This window comes from Aquarana catesbeiana, linkage group LG06, assembly GCF_042186555.1.
Source record: "Aquarana catesbeiana isolate 2022-GZ linkage group LG06, ASM4218655v1, whole genome shotgun sequence".
Lineage (NCBI taxonomy): Eukaryota > Metazoa > Chordata > Amphibia > Anura > Ranidae > Aquarana > Aquarana catesbeiana.
The window spans coordinates 33,935,613-33,958,422 of NC_133329.1; the positions used below are offsets into that span (position 1 = coordinate 33,935,613).

General features: G+C 43.4%; 1 protein-coding gene across 2 annotated transcripts in view; it reads left to right on the forward strand.

Annotated features, from left to right (window-relative positions):
• The window catches only part of LOC141148291 (uncharacterized), a 48,698-nt gene that overhangs the window by 20,553 nt on the left and 5,335 nt on the right, over nucleotides 1-22,810 (forward strand). Inside the window, exons 5-8 of one of the 2 annotated variants that reach the window (XM_073635583.1) lie at nucleotides 13,629-13,772; nucleotides 15,638-15,793; nucleotides 22,146-22,196; nucleotides 22,301-22,450. In XM_073635583.1, coding sequence (XP_073491684.1) covers nucleotides 13,629-13,772; nucleotides 15,638-15,793; nucleotides 22,146-22,196; nucleotides 22,301-22,450 — 501 coding nt within the window. The remainder of the gene's footprint in view (nucleotides 1-13,628; nucleotides 13,773-15,637; nucleotides 15,794-22,145; nucleotides 22,197-22,300; nucleotides 22,451-22,810) is intronic. The other variant, XM_073635584.1, reaches the window with a different exon arrangement.

Genomic DNA, 22,810 nt, shown 5'->3' on the forward strand with positions numbered 1-22,810 from the left:
TCCTGAGAAAAGCACAGGCACTGTCTGGAAATGGTAGTCCCTTCTAGAAGTAGTAGTTGTCTCACTATTATGCTGACTCTCTGATTTTCTGAGTTATGCCATGTACACACAGGCAGACTTTTCAGCAACAAAGGTCCGACGGTCTTTCCGACGGATTTTTGACGGACTTTTGACAGACTTTTGACGGACTTCTGACGAACTTTCGAATGAATGGACTTGCCTACACACGATCACACCAAAGTCAGACGGATTCGTACGTGATGACGTATGACCGGACTAAAATAAGGAAGTTGATAGCCAGTAGCCAATAGCTGCCCTAGCATCGGTTTTCATCCATCGGACTAGCATACAGACGAACGGATTTTTCGACCGGACTCGAGTCCGCCGGAAAGATTTGAAACATATTCCAAATCTAAAGTCTGTCAGATTTTTGACAGAAAAAGTCAGCTGAAGGTCCGCACAAGGTCAGATTGTCCGCCGGATTCGGTCCGTCGGACGAGTCCGGTCGAAAAGTCCGCTCGTGTGTACGTGGCATAACTCATCAGTCTTGCAATCAATCAGGAAAGTCAGAGTAAGGCCAGGTTCACACTGGTATGACAATGTTTCCCTAGCCGTCTTAACTGGTCTGACACAAGTCGGTCCGACTTTGAAAATGCTCCCTGCACTACTTTGGTCCAACTTTGATCCTACTTCAGCCCATTGAATATCACTGAAGTCGGATCAAAGTCGGATCGCTGTCTTGACTGATCAGACTTTGGCATGCGACTTGTGGTCTGATGATCTTAAAGGGGAACTCCATGCCAAGTTTAAAAAAAAACAGCATGGGTTCCCCCTCCAAGAGCAAACCAGGCCCTTCGGTCTTGTATGGATTTTAAAACCCCCGAAATCCATATCAGAACCTTGTCCGAGCCCCCCTTCTGAACCGTACCAGGTCACATACCCTCAACATGGGGAGTGGGTGTTTTGGGGCAGGGGGGCCCTGCGCCCCCTCCACCCCAAAGCACCTTGTCCCATGTTGATGAGGACAAGGGCCTCTTCCCCACAACCCTGGCCGTTGGTTGCCGGGGTCTGCGGGCAGGGAGCTTATCGGAATCTGGAATCCCCCTTTAACAAGGGGGAACCCAGATCCCGGCCCCCCACCCTATGTGAATGAGTATGGGGTACATTGTACCCCTACTCATTCACCTAAAAAAAAGTGTCAAAAATAAAACACATTACACAGGTTTTTAAAGTAATTTATTAAGGCAGCTCCGTCGTCTCTTCTGATCTCTTTCCCCCTCTCTGGCTCTTCTGTGTCCTCCGCTGATGTCTTCTGCCTCTGCTGGTTCTTCTCCCCTCTCCGGTTCTTCTCTGCTCTCTCTCCAGTTCTTCTTGTTCGCTGTCTTCTGCCGGGTCTCCTCCACTATCTTCTCGCTCTTTTGCTTGCTCTTTTGATGGGTCTTCTCTGCTGTCTTCTCCCTCTGTTCTTCTTCCGATGTTGACTCGACTCTCTCTGCGAAATTAACCACTTTAGCCCTGGAAGGATTTACCCTCTTAATGACCGGGCCTTTTTTTTTCGATACGGCACTGCGTCGCTTTAACTGACAATTGCGCGGTTGTGCGACGTTGTACCCAAACAAAATTGATGTCTTTTTTTCCCCACAAATAAAGCTTTATTTTGGTGGTATCTTTTTTTTTTTTGCACTATAAACAAAAAAAGAGCAACAATTTTGAAGAAACACAATATTTTTTACTTTCTGCTATAAAACACATCCAATAAAAAAATTTAAAAAATCTAATTTCTTCATCAACTTAGGTATATAATAATATAATATATTCTGCTACATATTTTTGGTAAAAGAAATCCCAATTAGAGTATATTGATTGGTTTGCGCAAAAAAGTTATAGCGTCTACAAACTATGGGATAGATTTTGGGATTTTTTTTTTTACTATCAATTGTGGTGGTCAGCAATTTTTAGAGTCACTGCGACATTGCAGCAGACAAATTGGACACTAAGTGACACTTTTTGGGGACCAGTGACCCTGATACAGTGATCAGCGCTAAAAAGAATCGCACTGTCACTGTATAAATGACACTGGCAGGGAAGAGGTTAACATCAGAGGCGATCAAAGGGTTAAATGTGTTCCCTCAGTGTGCTTACTTACTGTGTGGGGGTGGACTCACTGCAGGAATAGAGAGGTCCATGTTCCTGATTCTGGTTCCAGATCTCTCTTTTCCTGTCTGACAGAACGAAGGTCTGCTTTGTTTACATCAGCAGACCGCCGTTCTGTCATTCCCAAGAATGATCGTGTGAGGCCATCGGCCATTGCGGCTAACATTTTCACGTCAGCAATGGCAGCCTCCATGTTCCTCTCAGTAAAGGCTTTCTAAGTTAGCAACCAGGGATGAACTTTCAGTTTGGTCCAAACCTAGAGTCATACTGAACTTTGCTCATTTTTGGGCATTCAGCCAAACACAGGACTTTTTGCCCAGTGTCATATATAGTAGTTTTTTCTACCACTACTATATATGACAGCTTCCTCTGTCAATGGTTTTTAAGGTAGCAACATGTTCCAGCACCCACATAGGTTGATTTTCTAAAGGCAAATATGCGGTGCACTGTAGCATCTGCTCTGGAGCTTAGAAAATAAGATAAAGCTTCACTTTGCAAAGAATACTCAATCTCATGCAAGGAACATAAAAAAACAGCATTTTTGCTTGCACATGATTGTATGATAGAAATCAGCAGAGCTTCCCCTCATTTTAGAGCTTCCCCTCAGATCTAGAGCAACTGCGGGTATATTTACAGTGCACAGTATATTTGTCTTTAGTAAAGAGACCCTGCAGTGTCTTTAGCAACCAGTAACATCACCTTACCCCACTCATGCCATTTGTTTGAAAATCCCTTGCTTATTAGCCTAGAAAATGACCATTACTTTTTTAGCATTCTGCTCCATTTCACTCCAATGGGGTTCGGATTTGACATATGAATTTGCCTTAAAGTGATTGTAAAGTTAATTTTTAAAAAATAATAAACGTGTAATACGTACCTGCATTGTGCAATGGTTTTGCACAGAGCAGCTCCAAACCTTCTCTTCTGGGGTCCCCCACCAACACTCCTCCTCTTTGGCAAGTACCCTTATAGGGAGCCACATCCTATGGGGTGCTTGCGCATGCCTGATCCCAAGCCAGGCTGTGTGCTTTCAGACAAACATCCTGGCTCAGCCCCTACACCAATCACTGGCTTTGATTGACAGCAGCAAGAGCCAATGACTCCCGCTGCCTTCAGCCAAGCCTGTGAGATTGGGAAGAGGGGAGAAGAGCCGAGGAAGATGGGCATAGTCCTGGATGAAGATCGTGCTAAGGTAAATATTTATGGAGGGCTGGGAGGAGAGCCAATTTTTGAAGGTTTTTTTACCTTAATGCAGAAAATGCACCTAAAAATGGAACTTCCGCGTTAAGTGCTGGTGACCCCCTGATATGCCACATTTGGCATGTCATTTTTTTTGGGGGGGGGGGGCGGATAATCAGTTTTTATGGACACCCAGCTCCCACTTCCTCCCCGGGCTCCGCGGCACCGGAAGGAAAACCACCTCTCCCCTCTCACGTCCCAGAAGATTGCCTGGCCATTCACAGCGTGCAGTGCAGCTCACGCATGTGCAGTGCGCCCCTGGCTGTGAAGCCACAGCAGGGCGCCCACAGTTAGAATGCCGGCGCCGCAGAGAGGAGGGGGGAGAGGAGCGGGGCTTCGTTCGCCCGCATTGCTGGACCGTGGGACAGGTGGGTGTCCGATTATTAAAAGTCAGCAGCTACACTTGTTGTAGCTGCTGACTTTTAAATGGGTGGAGCTCCGCTTTAAGGTAAAAGCCTTTCACCTTTGCAACCACTTGAACGGAAAATTTAGACCCTGTATGTTTGACTCATCACTATTGGCAAAATATCATTTGACTACAGCCTAATTGACTTCAATTTCTGGAGAATGTTTGCACAGAATTTCTTCACAATATTTCATTGACGTATTGCATTGCTTAATGAAAAACTGAATTTTCAGTTGCATTTCATTTTGAGCACTTTGTTAGGATTTTTTTTGTTTCAGAAAGACATACTTTGTTTCAATTTTTGAGCACTAAATGGGGGTTACATAAAGAGCAATCCAAGGGGGGCGTGGCCTGGCCGGAGACCTGAATGGCAGCATAGTTTGACTGCTCCTGCAACCCGGGAACCAAACCTCACCATTTGGGCACCCTGCACACCGAAACCCAGTATGAACAGAACCACCCGGAGCTCATCTACATCCCGGGCCACCATGGAACCCGGTACTCAGCTGAGTAAGAACATTCCTGAGATCTTTTGGACACAGCGCCAGTCAGCCATTGCGGCCTCTCAGGCCCAGACCCCGAGCTCGCCTAGCGTGACAAGCGGTACACACGCAGGAAGGGAAACCCCCACTTTCGATCCGGCTCGGGACCAGCTACCAAGTCTGACAGATCTAGAAAGGTTCGCTTTAGACATCAAAAGCACTGTTACGGCGGCGATAGCAGAAATAAAGACCGACATCCAGGCAGTGGCTCACCGCATAGACAACGTGGAGCAAACTACCCAGATACATGTGGCGGCCATTCGGCAGGTCCAGCGCACATATGACACGCAGCTCTCCCAACTATTTGAGCTACACAGACACGTGGAAGACCTCGACAGTCGAGGTAGGAGGCACAATATTAGGGTGAGGGGGGTCCCCGAGAGCATAGACCCAGGATCCCTACAGCAAACCATATGTGTGATCTTTAATGAGTTAATTGACCGCCCGGCTGACTCACCCATTGACATGGAAAGAGCACACCGAGCTTTACGCCCACAACCTCGTGAAAACGAACCCCCCAGGGACATTATTTGCTGCGTGGTAAATTTTCCGCTGAAAGAGGAAATTTTAAGGAAAGCAAGAGAAAAAGGCAGAATTATTCACAATGGCGCGGAAATTAAACTATTCCAGGATCTGTCCCAGATAACGCTCCAAAACAGAAGAGCTCTACGCCCCCTGCTGGATGCTCTGCGTGCACACAACATCCAATACCGCTGGAAATTTCCGTCTGGTCTTTCGGCATCCGCCAGGGGGCGCTCCGCCCTGCTGAGAACACCGGAAGACTTACAGCACTTCTGCGAGCAACTTGATCTTCCTCGTATGGATCTTCCGGACTGGTATTCGCTGTATTTCCCCTCGGAGCCGTGGATGCCAACCTCGACGAACCCAACGCCAAAGGCACAGCGGCAAAGATTGCGCAGACGGGGAACGGACTCAGGCCCCTCATCCGCCCGATCCTCACGCCGGGATCTCTACCAACGTAGCCCGGAATCGCCCCCCTCGCCCTCGACAAGGAGGGGCCATATGGAGGCCTAAGAATCCTACCCTGCTTTCCAGTGCTCCCGCTCGTAAGTACACAGCCTGACACTACCGGATCCCCTCCTCGTGTGGATGCGGGACTCTCACCTGATGCACACATCTAATCCTCTCTCCAGCCCCATAGCTGTTCCTCACCTCGTCTCCACGGGAATTCTCCCCATATCCGACAGGACGTACATGAAGAGGACCCATCCACGGATCTTCCCGGCTTCTGACTTTCTACTTTTATGTCTCCCAGGTAAAAAGTTGAGCTCTGAATATGTCTACGCAATCTATAGCCTAAGCAAACAGGAAGGTTTACACCTAAAGAAAAAGGTACTCTGATCACCTAATTCAGCGACACGACATAGTCAACTTTACCCCACATGCTTGACTCCCTTGTGATACTATCAGAAGATGCACAACTAACCCCTTTTAACTATCGCTTCCTGACACCACGGCTTCCTCAATACGCTGCCACAGCACGGGACTAAGCCATGGCTCGTCTGCTATGTTTATTTGAGTGGCCAACCAGCGTAATATATATATATATATATATTTTTTTTTGCCTGATTAATTTTATGATGTTTCATTTTCATTAACAAAGATAGATTCTTCCACCACTTTTACACAAATGTTTAGCAAAGGGATATACGAGTATGCCCCAGACAGCTTGGGGTCCTCTCCCGGGTCCCCCCCAACTCTCGGCCTGTACCACTCTTCCCTCCCGCCCCTCTCCTCCGCCCTTGGCTTCCTCGCCCCCTCGCCCTCCTTCCCTCCCCTCTGTCACCTTACCCCGCCCTGAGACTTACCCTCCAATACTGCACTAGAGAGGTAGATTGTGCTTTTATTTGATAACATCTGCTGAACAAACTATTCAGGCTTACCAAGAGTATGCACACTGGAAGCAAGGTTCTCCCTTTATCCTAGTTTGGATCGGTATCTATCATCTATGTTGCAACAGTTTCACTAGATGTGTCAAGGTTCTCTTTGTTATATTTAAGATGATTGATGATGGTTTCCTTATACCTGTTCTTGCCTACCTTGAGCTTTTAGCAGGGTCCCACTATGCACACAGGTAAATGCACTTCCAGTGCATCTTTTTCACAATTACTTTTCTGGTTCCCGGGTGGCAGACATTCGGTGATCCCCGCCCATTCTCTCATCCCCACGCAGCGGTCCCATTGGGTCAACTGCTGACATCCCAGATCCTCTTCTTCTTTCTTAAGGTGGAATAGAGGTTCTATTTCCATCTCTGGAGTAGTCTGTCTGTCTTTTCTACCCTCTCTCTTCCCCTTTCTCTCTGTCCAGTTTCTTTATTCTTTTGTGACTTTCACTTGCCCTCCCCTCCGGGGAATCTCCCCCCCCTTTTTTTTTTTTCTTCTTCTTGTTTTTCTTTACTCCTCCTTTCTCTTTTCTTCCCTTTTTCTCTTCTTAAAGTCCCTCTCATCTAACACCCTTGATCTCTCCCTTTTCTCTTGAGGCGGCGCTCACCCCCCCGCCCGCAGCTATACTTTCAGCCCCATAGTCCCGTTCCACTATCTGGCACATAAACATGAACTCCAAACACAAAACAAACTCACCCCTGTCACTAAAGTGCATTTCCCTCAACGTAAAGGGTCTTAACCTTCTGGAAAAAAGGTCCAAAGTTCTGTCATCCCTTTCCAAACATGGAGCACATTTTATATACCTACAAGAGACACATTTTCGCTCGGACGCCATTCCTAAACTGTCTAACCATATTTACACCACGGCAATTCATGCCACAAATCCGGACAGTAAGACTAAAGGGGTTTCTATATTAATAGCCAAACATGCAAACTTCCATCTTGAAGACTCCCTTTTTGACCCTGAAGGTCGATTTATCTTTCTCAAGGGCACATACGCTTCCAAACCCATAACTTTAGCTAACATATACAGCCCAAACGAACACCAGGTCTCTTTTTTTAGAAAAATATGCGACCTTCTAGCCTCATTTCAGAAAGGGCTGGTATTACTAGGAGGGGATTTTAATGTTCCTTTAAATCCCCTGCTGGACTCCTCGACTGGGACCTCCGCATTGACATATAAAGCCTTACAACAGATCAAGATGCAACTTCAAAGCCTAACCCTGCATGACGCCTGGCGCACACTGGCCCCCTCAGTCAAAGACTACACATTTTATTCAGCCCCACACCAAAAATATTCCAGAATTGATTATTTCTTTTTATCCCAGACTGACTTACCGTACTTACTTCAATCTACGATAGAACCCATGTTTATATCGGACCACCACCCGATTACGATCACGCTTTCTTTCCCAGACACTATTACTAAAATGAAGCTCTGGCGTCTAAACGCCTCTCTGCTTAAAGACCCAACCTCCAGTGACCACATACGTACCCGCATCCAACAGTACTTTACTGAAAACTCTAGTCCTGAAATCTCTCTAATATCCCTTTGGGAGGCCCATAAATGTGTGATCCGAGGTGAACTCATGGCCCTAGCGGCGAAAAACAAAAGGCTACATCAGGAAAGAATTCAAGAGCTTCTCTCCTCGATTAAAGCCCTTGAAACAACCCACAAACTAACACAAGCACAATCCACCCTTCAAGATCTAATTCAGGCCAGATTTCTCCTTTTGGAGGAACTTGATAAACGAGCTAAGCGGCGGTACGTTCTTGGCCAGAGGATTTTCTATGAACACGGAAACAAGAGCGGCCGTCTTTTGGCGCGCACGGTACAATCGTCTAAAAAATCCTCAATAATTCATACTATTCACAATACCGTGGGGAATCCTCTGGTCAAGAACGAAGATATTGCCAAAGAATTTGAGAGTTTCTATTCGAAGCTATATAACCTGAGAATCGATCAAACTACCCAATCTACTCCCGATAAACGCTGTGACCTTATTACAGAATTCTTGGCCAACTATAGCTCTAAATCCATAACCCCCCAACTATCACTCGAGCTTGAAAGCCGATTATCCATGTTAGAATTACAATCAGCCATCAAACAAATGAAGGTGGGCAAAAGTCCGGGCCCTGACGGATTTTCCCTACAGTATTATAAAGCCTTCTCCGAGGTCCTCTCCCCAAGATTGCTCGATACTCTTAATACCTTATCAGATCCCCAGACTAGGCCGGATAGAATGTTAGCTGCACATATCACTGTGATCCCCAAGGAGGGTAAAGACCCCTCTTCGGTTGCTAACTATAGACCGATCTCTCTCCTCAACGTGGATATCAAGATCTACGCAAAAATTCTTGCGAACAGATTGCTTCCCCTTCTACCCGGCCTGGTCTCCCTGGATCAAGTGGGATTTGTCCCTGGCCGTGAAGCCAGGGACAACACCATTCGTACGCTCAACCTCCATCACTGGCTCACACTCTCCAAAACACAAGGCTTCTTTCTGTCGCTGGACGCCGAGAAGGCGTTCGACAGGGTGTCCTGGGACTACATGCGAGAAGTTCTCCTGGCCATTGGTCTAGAGAATCGCATGCTCTCTTTCATCATGGCATTATACTCCGGCCCATCTGCAGCTGTAAAAGTCAACGGACACCTGTCGGACGCCTTCCCCATCAGTAACAGTACGCGCCAAGGTTGCCCACTTTCACCCTTAATCTATATTCTGACCCTGGAACCACTCCTTAATAAGATTCGGCTCAACCCCGACATCCAGGGGGTGATAATGGGGAAGCGAGAGTTTAAGGTCGCTGCTTTCGCTGATGACATTTTACTCTCTCTAAGATCGCCTCGGACCTCACTACCCAACCTCCTCAAAGACTTATCATTTTTCGGTAAAATATCAAATCTTAAAATTAACTACACCAAATCCCATGCCCTCAACATAACCTTACCGGCCCAGGAAGTTGCACATTGTCAGGAAGCTTTCCTCTTCCATTGGGAGAAGAAAGTGATCACCTACCTTGGTATCAAAATCCCCTCGACCCTATCAGAACTCTATACCTTGAACCACCACGCGGCAATCCTAAAAACGCCAACCGACCTCAGGGAGTGGATGGGTTTAAACGTTTCGTGGTTTGGACGATCTGCCCAGATCAAAATGATTATCCTACCACGTTTGCTATACCTGATACAAGCAGTCCCGATCCTCCTGCCACCAAGCTTTTTCTCTATACAAAAACATGCTCTTCATTCCTATGGAGAGACTCTGCACCTCGCATCAAATTCTCGCGCCTCACTTTACCCAAGTCTAGAGGAGGCATCGGCCTGCCAGATCTATATAATTATTATGCTGCTTGCCATCTCACAAGGATCGCTGACTGGAATATCCACTGCTTTAAAAAGGCGTGGGTATCCCTTGAAAAGAACTTTTCGTCACGACCCTTACACCTTCTGCCTTGGCTACCTCAAAAAAGTTGGCCACAGCCTATAAGGTCCCATCCACTCATCCTCCCCTCCCTTTTAGTATGTAATAAGGCCGCACGAGAGGGAACTTTGACCTCTATCCCAGGCCCCCTAACCACACTAAGAGGGAACTCGGACTTCCCTCCAGGGGACTCTGAGAACTTTCTACAACATGACTGGCCCTTTGAGGACGTCCTAGCCCTTCAGTTCTACTCAGGTGGAAAACCTACCTCACTAGATACCCTCAGAGAGCAGACCAGAAGGGCCCTGCTCCCCTTCTGGATATACAGACAAATTCGTCACTTCCTTGAAACCCAAGCCCATCAATCATGTTGGTTGAGACCCCTCACTCCCTTTGAGTCTCTCTGCCATCGTAAGTCCCCGCAAAGACATTTGATCTCCTTCATATACAATCTTTTATCGGAACACCTAACCCGAACACTTGTACCCTCACAAGAGTCCTGGAACAGAGACTTACAAATACACCTTACAACAGAAGACTGGAATACAATTCATGAATGTGCCCATAAAGGCTCGCTAAATGTGACAATACAGGAAAATTGTTATAAGGTAATTACCAGATGGTATAGAACGCCCTCTCGCCTCAATAAATTCTCGTCAGATATACCCGACACCTGCTGGCGTTGTGAGAAGGAAAGAGGTACTATGCTCCATGTCTGGTGGGCCTGCGAGAAACTTCAGCCTTTTTGGGCAGAAGTTCATGAGATCATCACTCAGGTCACTACTTTTAAGCTAGACTACACTCCAGCCCAATACCTCCTACATCACACCTCTCTCTCCAAAAAAGTATACCATAAGTCTTTGGCCATGCACATGGTCAATGCAGCTAGACTATGCATTCCCAAACTATGGCGTTCCACAAGCACCCCAACGATCAGGGAGTGGTTCGCGAGAATCACCAAAATAAAAGACATGGAGGAGTTGATATATATCTCGCAAGACAAAATGCACAAATTCCCAGTCACCTGGGCATGTTGGATCCATTATACATCTACTGATAAATTCCTTCAGTATACCCAATAGGGTTGCCCCTCGACCTTGAAATTGAATAACAGGCGGCGCTTGGCGGGCGGGCGGGTGAGGGCGGCCTCTTGACCTCCCTCCCCTCTTTCCATAACTCTTCCTATGCCCTCATCACCCCTTCCCCCCTCTGTCTCTTGATCACCCCTTTTCCTCTTTCTCCGTTTCTACTATTTCTCTTCTTCTTCTCTCTTTTCAACCCTAGTTTGGCTTCTCTAAGAGAGCTAGGGATTCTAAATGAACACTCTAATCCCTCACTTTCTGACCCCACTTTCTGACCCCACAAGTTGGACACCTTTTCCCACTCGGAGTATTATCATTTATAGTACCCTACAAGCCTTCAAAGGCTTTATGACGTTTAAGTTAAGTCCCAGGTACATTTTATTGCTGGTTTCCCTCTTCCTAATGGTGCGGGGAGAGGAAACAGGGGGGAGGTGAAAATTGATAATGTGACCCTCTGCCCATAGTCACTAATGCTTGGGTTTACCCTTCAAGCTCCTGGACTCGCCTCTTCAAGTTTTATTTCCCTAGTTTTTTTCTGTCTGAAGGTACTAATGTTTGTCCTAAACATGCTGTAACATATGTTGCGTGAGGATAATTTGTATGTTTACTTCTTGATGCTTAATAAAATCTTTATGGAAAAAAAAAAGAGCAATCCAAGTTGAAAGACACAATGATTTAAAGGCAAATGTCACTTTTAAATTCCAAATGCTGAAATGGGACACTATCAGACACAGATTTTGTATTTAGTATTCCGCTCAGATTTATACACTATATTGTCAAAAGTATTGTGACACCTGCCTTTACACGCACATGAACTTTAATGGCATCCCAGTCTTAGTCCGTAGAGTTCCATATTGAGTTGGCCCACTCTTTGCAGCTATAACAGCTTAAACTCTTCTGGAAAGGCTGTCCACAAGGTTTAGGAGTGTGTCTATGGGAATGTTTGATCATTCTTCCAGAAGAGCATTTGTGAGGTCAGGCACTGATGTTGAATGAGAAGGCCTGGCTCGTAGTCTCCACTCAAATTCATCCCAAAGGTGTTCTATCGGGTTGAGGTCAGGACTATCTGCAGGCCAGTCAAGTTCCTCCACCCCAAACTCGCTCATCCATGTTTTTATGGACCTTGCTGATTGCATTTTCTTTACTTTGATCCTTCATAGTTTCCAGCCTATGGTCATTACAGCACCCAGCATTACTGAACAGCCAGTTTCTTGAATGTGTGCGTGGGGAATATTGCTTTTTGCCCCATAAAAATTACAAATAAATAAAAAAAATATATATCTATATATATATGTACAGTATATATATATATATATATATATATATATATATATATATATATATATATTGTGACAGAATGAGGCTCTGTCACTATGAAAAGGGATGGAATAAGGACACAGAGTTTGCATGTCAGGTGACTGCAGGCCTACAGAGCAGTTATTTTGAGAAGAGAAATCTGCTCTGGCATCTTTCTCCAGATTTTGCTATCTTCAGATGGGGCTCTGTAGTTTAGAGATCCCTCAGAGACTTGGGTGGGATGGGATCTCCAACCCTTTGTCCGGTTCTTGTGGACAGTTAGCAGGGTGTGTGCCTAGGTGCACACAGCCAATATAATGAGTGACTGGTGAGTAGAGGAAGGTGGAGTGTGTGCAGCTTGTTACTGCTGCTACTGTGTGAAGACAGACCTGTTTCTGGAAAGCTGTCTGTCCTGTGTGAGACTACATCCCTGGTGAGGGGGACTTTGTGTCTGATGAACTGGGAAGGTTGGGGTGGCTACAAGGGCCTGTGACACCAGAGAAGGGTCTGGGAGGCTGGGAGAGCCGAGGCGACTAGCAAGTCCAAGGGGGCTGAAGGAAGTCCTGGAGTCTGAGGGACAGTGAGCTAACCCAGGGGCTGGAGAATCCTGTTGAGACCAGGAGTAGGCTGCTTTAGTAGGGAACTGCAAGGCAAAGTAAGCCTATGAGCCAGGAGGCTTGGCATTTTCTGTTGTATGAGTTTACTGGAGAAGAACCCCTGTGTGGGAAATCCTGTGTATAAACTTTTATTTTGTTCCTTTTAATAAAAATGGCCTGACACGCCCTCAAACCTGATAACTGACTGCTGTGGACTCTCTGGAAAAATGCATCTACCACTGAGCTAAACACCCCAATGTCACAATATATAATACACAATTGAAACACAAGTCGTTTTGTAATTGAATGTTGTTAAAAATTGCCTTTCCTTTTTAATCTTCAGCTCTGTAATTTTCTGTAAAATGCAATGCAGTATGACGACCTGGAGGTATTCCATATAAAGAATGTGTACGGAACGCTCGGCCAGAAACATAATTTCCTGCTTGTGTGATTGGCTCACTGGTTTTCCCAGAAGTCTGCACTAAGATATAAATCAGATATCAGGCATCCCCTGCAACAATATGTAATCTTTAGTGAGACACCCCCAATAGGAAATCACATCTAAAGAAATGCAGATCCTACAATTTTCCTCATTGGAGCCCTGCAGGTGCAGCAGCTGGCTGATAATTATAAAACCACTCCCAGACAGATTCACTTGCTTCATAATAACAAAAGCTTGGAATCTGCAACAAAGTTTGTTAAAATCCTTGCAATGTACATAGATCACCCAGAGGGGAGGATTTTTTCTCAGCAAAAGTGGAGTTACTCTTTAAGTCAATTTGATTTTGCTGACCTGTGTTGTCAAAGGAATTTAATGCCTTTGTACTTGATCCCAGTATGTAAAATATCCTTGATTATATGTTTGGGCAATCAGAGTTTTTAACAAAACAGAATTTATGTGCACAAATATATACAGTATTCTATAATGTTTATTTTCAAAGAAAAGTATTAACGCATATACTTAACTTTGTGTTTGTAACATAGACTGCCACACGTTGCTTGACAACCATCCTCAGTCTGAAGAGGGAAATGTAAAACCTCATCCTTATCAGAAACACAAATCCAGAAGCCAAAGTGACCCAGAAACAATAAATAGAGAAGCAAGAAGAGTCCCAAATGCAGATGGAGGTATACAAAGCACAAAGACATAAAACTATCGATACTAAGGCTACTGAGATTTTTTTCATTTTGCCAGTCACCAAACAAATGATTTGGACCAAATCTGGTAGATACAGGTGCAAGTAGCAATATCGATAACTAATATCATGTGGAGGACAGAAGCAATAGTACAAGAATTGTATTCATGCAACACCATTACCTTCAAAATTAACCATGAACCCAAAAAATAAATTATTAAAGTCCAGTTCAAAGTACAAAATAATATTCCACCAAAAGTATTCCAAAAATCACACTATATAACAAAACAAATAATGTCCAGTGAATTACATAAGTTGCTTTTTCTTCAAATTCCTCCACCACTATGTCACATAGCAGTTCATTTCATGATTTACCCAGTGTCTAGTAAAAAGTGCTCACTCACCAAACATTGATGATGCCTTAATTAAAATAAGCAGGTCAATGTATGCTTTACTTTGCTGGAAATTCCACTTCACTCTGCGCTGCTTCCAGGATGCCAGATACGCAAGGACATTGCTCTGCATCTCCTCACCATGCCACCAAGGAACTCACAAAAGCCAACAAAAAGAGTTTTCATTGCACAATATGTTTATTAAATACTTGTGCCCACAATAATAAAATGATAGGTGACCCACTCAAGTTATAAGAAACTGCATCACCAGATGGGACGTAACCAGAAGTGATGACACAAAGTCCCACCTACATGCATCTCACGCTTCGTCTATATCACATCTTCAGGAAGCACAAGTGTTTAATAAAGATATATGGCTCATTGAAAGCTCTTTTGTTGATTTTTGTGAGCTCCTTGGTGGCATGGCGAGGAGATGGGGAGATAAGTCCCTGCAGACCTGACATCCTGAAAGCAGAGCAGAATGGAGGGAAATTTCCAGCAAAGTAAAGTGCTCATTGACCTGCTTATTTAAATTAAGACATCATCATTGTTTTGTGAGTGAGCACCTTTCTGCATGGTGAGGAGATGTAGAGCTAAGTTCCTGCAGACTTGGCATCCTGGAAGCAGAGCAGAGTGGCATGAAATTTCCAGTAAAGTGAAGTGCACGTTGACCTGCTTATTTGAAACAAGGGGTCATCATTGTTTGGTGAGTGAGCTCTTTTCATTTGACACTGGGTGCATCAAGGAATGAACTGTTATGTGGCACAGTGGTGGAAGAATATAAAGAATAAGCAATTTATGTAATTCACTGGACACTATTTATTTTGTTATATAGTGTGATTTTTGGGATACTTTTGGTGGAAAGCAAAATCTTATTGTGAGATATGTTTTGGCTTGTTTCATAGGTCTACTGAGTCATGTGGTTGACATACACTGTACATTTCATAAATGATTTTATTGCACATAGAAACCTTTACTCTGGCCACACACAATTGTGACTGAATTGGTTGGAAAATCAAGGTTAGTATTTTTTTCAAACACTGATTGATTAACAATTATCACAAACCTTTAGCAACAATTTAAATTTACCACATTTAGTTATGTGATAGAGAATACTGGATTTCACATTTCACGTGCCCTTTGAGCTGTTCTATAAAATGTTCACGTATTTAATTTTTTTTTCTTAAATCGGATCCAAATAACACAATTTACATGTATTTGATATTTATAAAACAAAAAAACTCTGTCTTGGAGATTAGATTTTGCCATGCTGCTTGATGATTATTGTGCCCCTTGTGCAACCAGGATCTATGAAGTCCCATATGAGTCTGCATTATGTGGGTTCTCCTGCTTTGTACTGAGTCTTGGTGCAGCCACTCAGAGCCAAGTTTTTAAGGCACACAATGAGGCAAAGTCACACTTCTCCTCCCCCTCCACAACATTGTTTTTTATTTTCTCTTCACAGAAAGCTATAGACATAGTCACAAACCAAACTATCACCAAAAGAGAAGTGATTTGAAGTTTCCCCAAGAAGGATGGGCTCAGGATCTTCCTAGACAATGGAACATCTCCCAGGAAAGAAACCCAAGAACTCAGGAACGAGCCTACAAGCCTCCAACAGGTAGAAGACTGGAGCCATTAGAAAATGGATAAGGAAAGGTGTGCCTGATTTTTTCAAGGGAATGAATTACCAATTTCCTTAAAAAAAAAATTAAAATCCTAGAGTGATGAATGTACATTGGAGCACCAGAGCTCCACAGATAGGGGTATGTGGTGTATAGAAAATGTATATGAAAATACCGCGCTGTCAAAAGAAACGTGTGTAAGCAGCTAACACATACAAGTGACCTGGTCTTGTAAATAAAGCAATATAAAGAAAAGTGTAGCGCTAACAACCATAGACATAGTCTGTAACCATATTCATGGTTAAGCCCACTAAATAAATCACATAAATATATATAAATTTATATGAAGAAAAAAATTTTAAAGTCCGTAGTGTAAAATACTAATAATGTCCTTAAAGTCCTTGGTAGATAGATAACACCAAAAAAAGTGAAGACAGCTAATAAGTGTGTTGATAGGAGATCCACCACCCTATTGAATAGGGGCTTACCGGAAAGATTGGACACAGATGGGTGTACACCCACTAGGTCAATCTGGCTTGTAATTATGGGGATCCACAGTGATGTCTGTATAACATGAGGGTAGGTCCAGGTGACCCGGTACTTCAGTTGTGCAAAGGGGGTAAATCCACTCAGATATCCAGCGTATACATATAAAAGATGTAAGAGTACATAGCGTGATACTGTATACGGGGTTTAAAAACTCATTTATTAAAAGTAGGAAAACTCACATTTTAGTAGAAAAAATAGGGTGTATAGCCCGGCAAAAATATTGTATTGGTCCATGGTATGTAATATACAGCATAGAATATAGAACCCAGTGGCAGTGAGTCAGACTATGTGATAAACCTGTGCAAAAAAACAAAACAATGATAATTAAATAAATACTAGATACACGTTTAGGAAGAACAGCGTGTCTTACAGCTACTAAAGCTGGGTAATAACACCAAAATTCAGAGACAATCCACGCTCCTCAGAATCAACTCTAAATTACCGTATATACTCGAGTATAAGTCGTTCCGAGTATAAGTTGAGGCCCTAATTTACCACAAAAAAAATGGGAAAACTTATTGACCCGAGTATAAGACGAGGGTGAGAAATGCACAGCTACTGTAAGTGGAAAAGAGGGTCAACAATGCCAATTTGCAGCATCACTGTTCCCATTTGCATGCCTCACTGTGCCCATTTGCAGCCATAGGTCCCCTGAACTTCAAACTCGGTAGTTAAGGGTTCCTAGATGCCCCCTAGCTGCAGCCAAAATTTGGGGTCTCTGAACCCAAAGGGTCCCGAAAAGACATTGCTGCAGATGGACACAGTTGACCGAATGTGGGGCCCAATATCTCAGGGCCACTTAGTGCTAAGAACACCAAATTTGGTATGCAAACCCAGTGTAACTAGTACCATAACATTTCCAAAGCTGGGGTTTCTAGCACTAAGTGGCTCCGAGATACAGGGCCAAAAAATCAGTTCAGAAAATGTCAAGCACTTTTTTGCAGCAGAGAATGACATTTTCCGAACCGATTTTGGGGCCCCGTATCTCGGGGCCACTTGGTGCTAGAAACTTCATCTTTGGATATGTTGTGGTACCAGTTCTCCTGGGTTTGCACACCAAATTTGGGGTTCCTAGCTCTAAGTGGCTCTGAGATACAGGGCCCCAAACTCAGTTCGGAAAATGAAATTTTAGTATATACGGTAATGCAAACATTCAAAATATAAAGTTCTGTGCTCAAATTAAAAGAATCAAATGATATGAAGAATGGTGACAACCAATACAGTGCTGAATGAAAAATCTCAAATTTTCTGCTAGGTGTAAATCGTATAACAATTCAAATATAACAATTAATTATAAACCTCAAAAAATTCCTGAAAAAAAATAAATAAATGTCTAGTTTATATAATGTACAAGACATTGTACAGATATTGCAGCATTCTAACGTTTTTACTTACAGTACATCATACAGTGTTTGCCATTGCATTAGCAGTCAGTGAAGTGTGCCTTTAAATTTGTATGCAGAGGTAAAGTGCACTGCTATATTGATGCTTAGTGGAAATGTGCTCTGTTACATTGGCGTCAATGGTGAAGTGTGTCATTACATCGACAGTCTTTGAAGAAGTGTGCCATTCTGCTGGTTTAATTACATTAGGGCAAAACAGCATTGTGGTCCTCAACAAAATGTCATCTTTGATGGACATGTCATATTTCATGTCTTACTGCAAATGTCCTACAAAGAAAAATGGTGGGATCAAGGACATGCCTCACAGTCTACTATGCATGTCCTGCTCTAACACCATTTTGTTGAGGATACCAATGCCCTTTGTCTTCAGGAAAATGGCAGCCGCATCAGCCATTGTGTGATAGCAAGGCCTTCTTTGCATGTCCATGACTTGCTTCCTTTTCAAAAGAATGCTGGCTTCAGCATGCACAGTGGGGCTCAGGTGCCACCATTTTCATGAAGCCTTTGCAAAAAGTGGGCAATAAAGATTACATGAATTGCTTCTGATAGTCAGATTTGCCAATAGGAGGGGGTGGTGAATAGAAAAGGGGTTTAGAGTAAAGTTTGCAGAATGTGGGGATGAAGTATTTTTTATTTTAGTTTTAATATAACTATGGCATTGGATATGCAGTCACTAATACATGCAATATTATACTAATAATATGATGAACATTGCACTTGGTAATAATTTATAAAATAATGCCTGTAACACAAATGGATAATAGTAGAGAAAGGCTAGAACATCATGTTTTTATTTTTAAATACAAGAACAAGAAGGTCATTGAAATTGTCATGGAGCACACTAGCTCCAGTTAGGCAGCACTTCACAAAACCGGGACTCCCCTCAGAAAAAAAAGATAAAGAACTGGAGTTGAGAATCCACACATATACATTCCAAAATGAAGATGGTCTGAAAATGCATGCATTCCACACAGTGGTGTATTTAGGTTTTGTGCTGCCCTAGGCCTGATTAAACTAGTGCACCCCTTAATTTAAATATGACCCACTCCTTCCTGCCAAGGCCATACCCCTTTACGTTTAAGACCTACCCTGTCATCTGTAAACCACACCCCTTCCTCTTTAGGCTCCACCTTTTCCCCTCTGTACATTAAAAGTGGGTACCAAGTGCCTACTTGTAAGCTCTTTGAGGGCAGGGACTGATGTAAAAGTACAATGCAGGGCTCAAAATTTCAAGTCCTGAGCCACTAGCCCGGCCTTAAGAGTTACTTGACCCACCCAACCCCTACCCTGCCCCGCCCCTAAGTCTGCCCCTAAACACACCCTTCTAAATTATCTCATGAAATTACACTGTTAAATGTTTTATGCAGAATTAGGTTCCAAAAATAAATATTAACAAGAACTTTAACAATATTAACTACTTCCCATCCGCACTATAGCCAAAAGATGGCTACAGCGCAGGGCCTTAATTGAAGGGGCATTCATGGATGTCCTCCCAGACAAGCGCTGTCTGCACATCCCTGCGGGTCGCGGGAGGCACGTGGTGTGCTCTGTGATCACCGAGTCTTTGAGACTCAGCTGATCACAGATTAGAGTAAGGGGTCGATCCCGGTCCCTTATCACGTGATCAGCTGTCAGCCAATGATGGCTTATCATGTGATGTAAACAGAAGATTGCAAATCAGTATATTTTTTTCCAGCATGAGGGGAAAAAAAAGACGATCACCGGCTTCTCTCACAGGGACATTGGTCTCTCACACAGAGAGTCGCGGCAGCATTTTCTATGCCCACCAGTGCTAGCTGCCAGTGCCACTGTGCCATCTACCAGTGTCACCCATCAATGCCCACCATTGCTGCCAATCAATGCCCATCAGTGTCTTATAATCAGTGCCACCGATCAGTGCTGCCTATCAGTGTCACCTACTAGTGCCTACCAGTGCCCGTCAGTGCCACCCATCAGTGATCAGTGCCCATCAGTGCCACCTATTAGTGCCGCTTATCAGCGTCACCTATCAGTGCTGTTCAGTGCCACCCATCAGTGCCAAACATTACTATTATGCGGTGTTTTCAGCGAATTGGAAAAGCAGCGGAACACCATTAAAGTCTATGGGACACAAACATGAAAAATCAAAAGTGCTAATTTTAAAGGCTTATATGCAAGTTATTGACATAAAAAGTGTTTGGGGACCTGGGTCCTGCCCCAGGGGACATGGATCAATGCAAAAAAAGTTTTTTCAGTAGTGATTTTAATAATGCTTAAAGTAAAACAATAAAAATTTAATATTCCTTTAAATGTTGTGCCTGCGGGGTGTCTATAGTATGCCTGTAAAGTGGCACATTTTTCCCATGTTTAGAACAATACCACAGTAAAATGACATTTCTAAAGGAAAAAAAGTCATTTAAAACTGATCGCAACTGTAATGAATTTTAGGGTCTTGGCAATATAGATAAAACTCATTAAAAAAAATGGCATGGGTTCCCTCCCAGTCCATTACCAGGCCCCTCAGGTCTTTGGGGGTGACTCCAAAGCATCCCCCCCATGTTGAGGGCATGTGGCCTGGTACGGTTCAGGAGTGGGCTCTCTTGCCCCCCCCTATTTGTGTGAAAAAAAGCACATAAATGTTGCGACCGCGCAATTGTCAGATAAAGCGACGCAGTGCCGTATCGCAAAAAATGGCCTGGACATTAAGGGGTTAAATCCTTTCGAGGCTGAAGTGGTTAAACATTGTTTACCTCCAGACTTTGATGACACTTTATTATTGCCATGGCAATAATACTTAATTTATCCTTTCATCAACCTTCATTCAGTTGAATCCGCACTACCTCTATCAAATTTACCCTTTACTCCTGCTGTATTTTTTCCCTTTTCTTTACTTCTTCTATTCTCTTACTCCTTTTTCATGACCCTTTCCCTTTTATCAGTTCTTATGTGGTACTCACAGGGTTGTTCTCCATACCCATTGAAATGTACTTTTGCTTTACTTATTTATTAATCACCGTGGTTTTAAACTAGACTGACAGTCAACAATCTACCTTTCTTTTCAATTATATGATATTTTCGACATTTGACTTTGACGGTCTATTTGATGCTTATATAGGGGGTTATTTACGAAAGGCAAATCCATTTTGCACTACAAGTGCAAACTACAAGTGCAAAGTGCACTTGAAATTGCACTGAAAGTGCACTTGGAAGTGCAGTCGCTGTAGATCCGAGGGGGACATGATAAGAGCCCTTGCACACTGGGGCAGGGGGCGGCGTCGGCGGTAAAACGCCGCTATTATTAGCGGCGTTTTACCGTCGGTATGCGGCCGCTAGCGGGGCGGTTTTACCCCCCGCTAGCGGCCGCGAAAGGGTTAAATACCACCGCAAAGCGCCTCTGCAGAGGCGCATTGCCGGCGGTATAGCCGCGCCGTCCCATTGATTTCAATGGGCAGGAGCGGTAAAGGAGCGGTATACACACCGCTCCTTCACCGCTCTGAAGATGCTGCTGGCAGGACTTTTTTTACCGTCCTGCCAGCGCATCGCTCCAGTGTGCAAGCCCTCGGGGCTTTCACACTGGGATGAAAGCAGCGGCACTTTCGGGGCGGTTTGCAGGCGCTATTATTAGCGCAATAGCGCCTGCAAACTGCCCCAGTGTGTAAGGGCTCTTAGGAAAATAAAAAACAGCATTTTAGCTTGCACATGATTGGATAATAAAATCAGCAGAGCTTCCTCTCATTTGGGATCTACCCCTCAGATATACAGCGACTGCACTTCCAAGTGCACTTTCAGTGCAATTTCAAGTGCACTTTGCACTTGTAGTTTGCACTTTTAGTGCAAAGTGGAGTTGCCTTTCGTAAATAACCCCCATAGTGCGATATTGCATTTTAATTTTAATTCTCTCTTTCTAATTTAAGTAATTAGTTTGTTACCCTTTGAATATGTACCCCAATCTTTGTAAAATTCAGATTGTTCTCCTTTATTTTATTCAAAACAATAAACAAATTTGACAAGGAAAATGGCAGCCTCCAGCAAGAAGAAACAGGAGCAATGCTGGTGGCAATTTACAACACACACTCATTTTGGTGGCATAATTATTCATGTGAATTGCATGTTCCTTGCTAAAGAACATAATTTTTTATCAAGTTATGAATACATTTCCACTTTAAGATGAACTCTAGTTATCACTAATGAAACAATTTAAACCTATTTCAGCATTTAAACCACCCGGATGTAAAGATTTCAATGTGTAAATTAATTTGGTTTCTCTCCTGGAATTGTCCCTAATAATATTGGATCCCCTCCAGGAAGGTAAAATCATATCCCCCCTCCACAAATTGCAAAATAACAAGTATATTGGTTATTCAGCCCCTCTTATGTCCTTTAAGGGATGAATAACTGATGTGTTTTCTATTTTTAGAGGTGGATTTCCCTGAACACAGTTATAAAAGACCACGGGAGCATGCACTGGGTAAAATGCATTATGAAATTATTTTAGCCTTTGTCATATATAATTATATATGTGTATATATTATATTTTAAAAAGCTAACCATTATTTCTTACATCTTTTACAGCTTCATCTGACCCTCGAAGTAAACAACAAAAAAATGAAAAATGGAATAAAGATGGCATCCCAACACAGAGTTACAGTAGCACATCACACGTCCCCACTGTAGTGCCCCACAATGCATACGCTGCACATGGCAGTGTGCTGCTTTCAAAAGGTATAGGTTGACTTACCACAACATTAACATGTGACACAATGCACATTGACATGCATGTAACACACCACAAAGCATGTTAAAGTGTGAAGGGGACCTTAAAGACTATAGGAAAACAGTAAAAAAAAAATATAGGAAATTAAAAAAATAATAATGATAACACAGCATATTCAATTGCTACACAAGTTATATTGTAATTCAATATTATTAAAAATTCCTTTTCTATTTGCAGCCGCTGTAATTTTCTGTAAAGTTCAATGCAATATGGCAACCTGTAGATGTTCCATACATAGTTGGTATACAGAACGCCCCCCAAAAATTTCACTTTCTGCTTGAGTGATTGGCTCACTGATTTTTTACAGA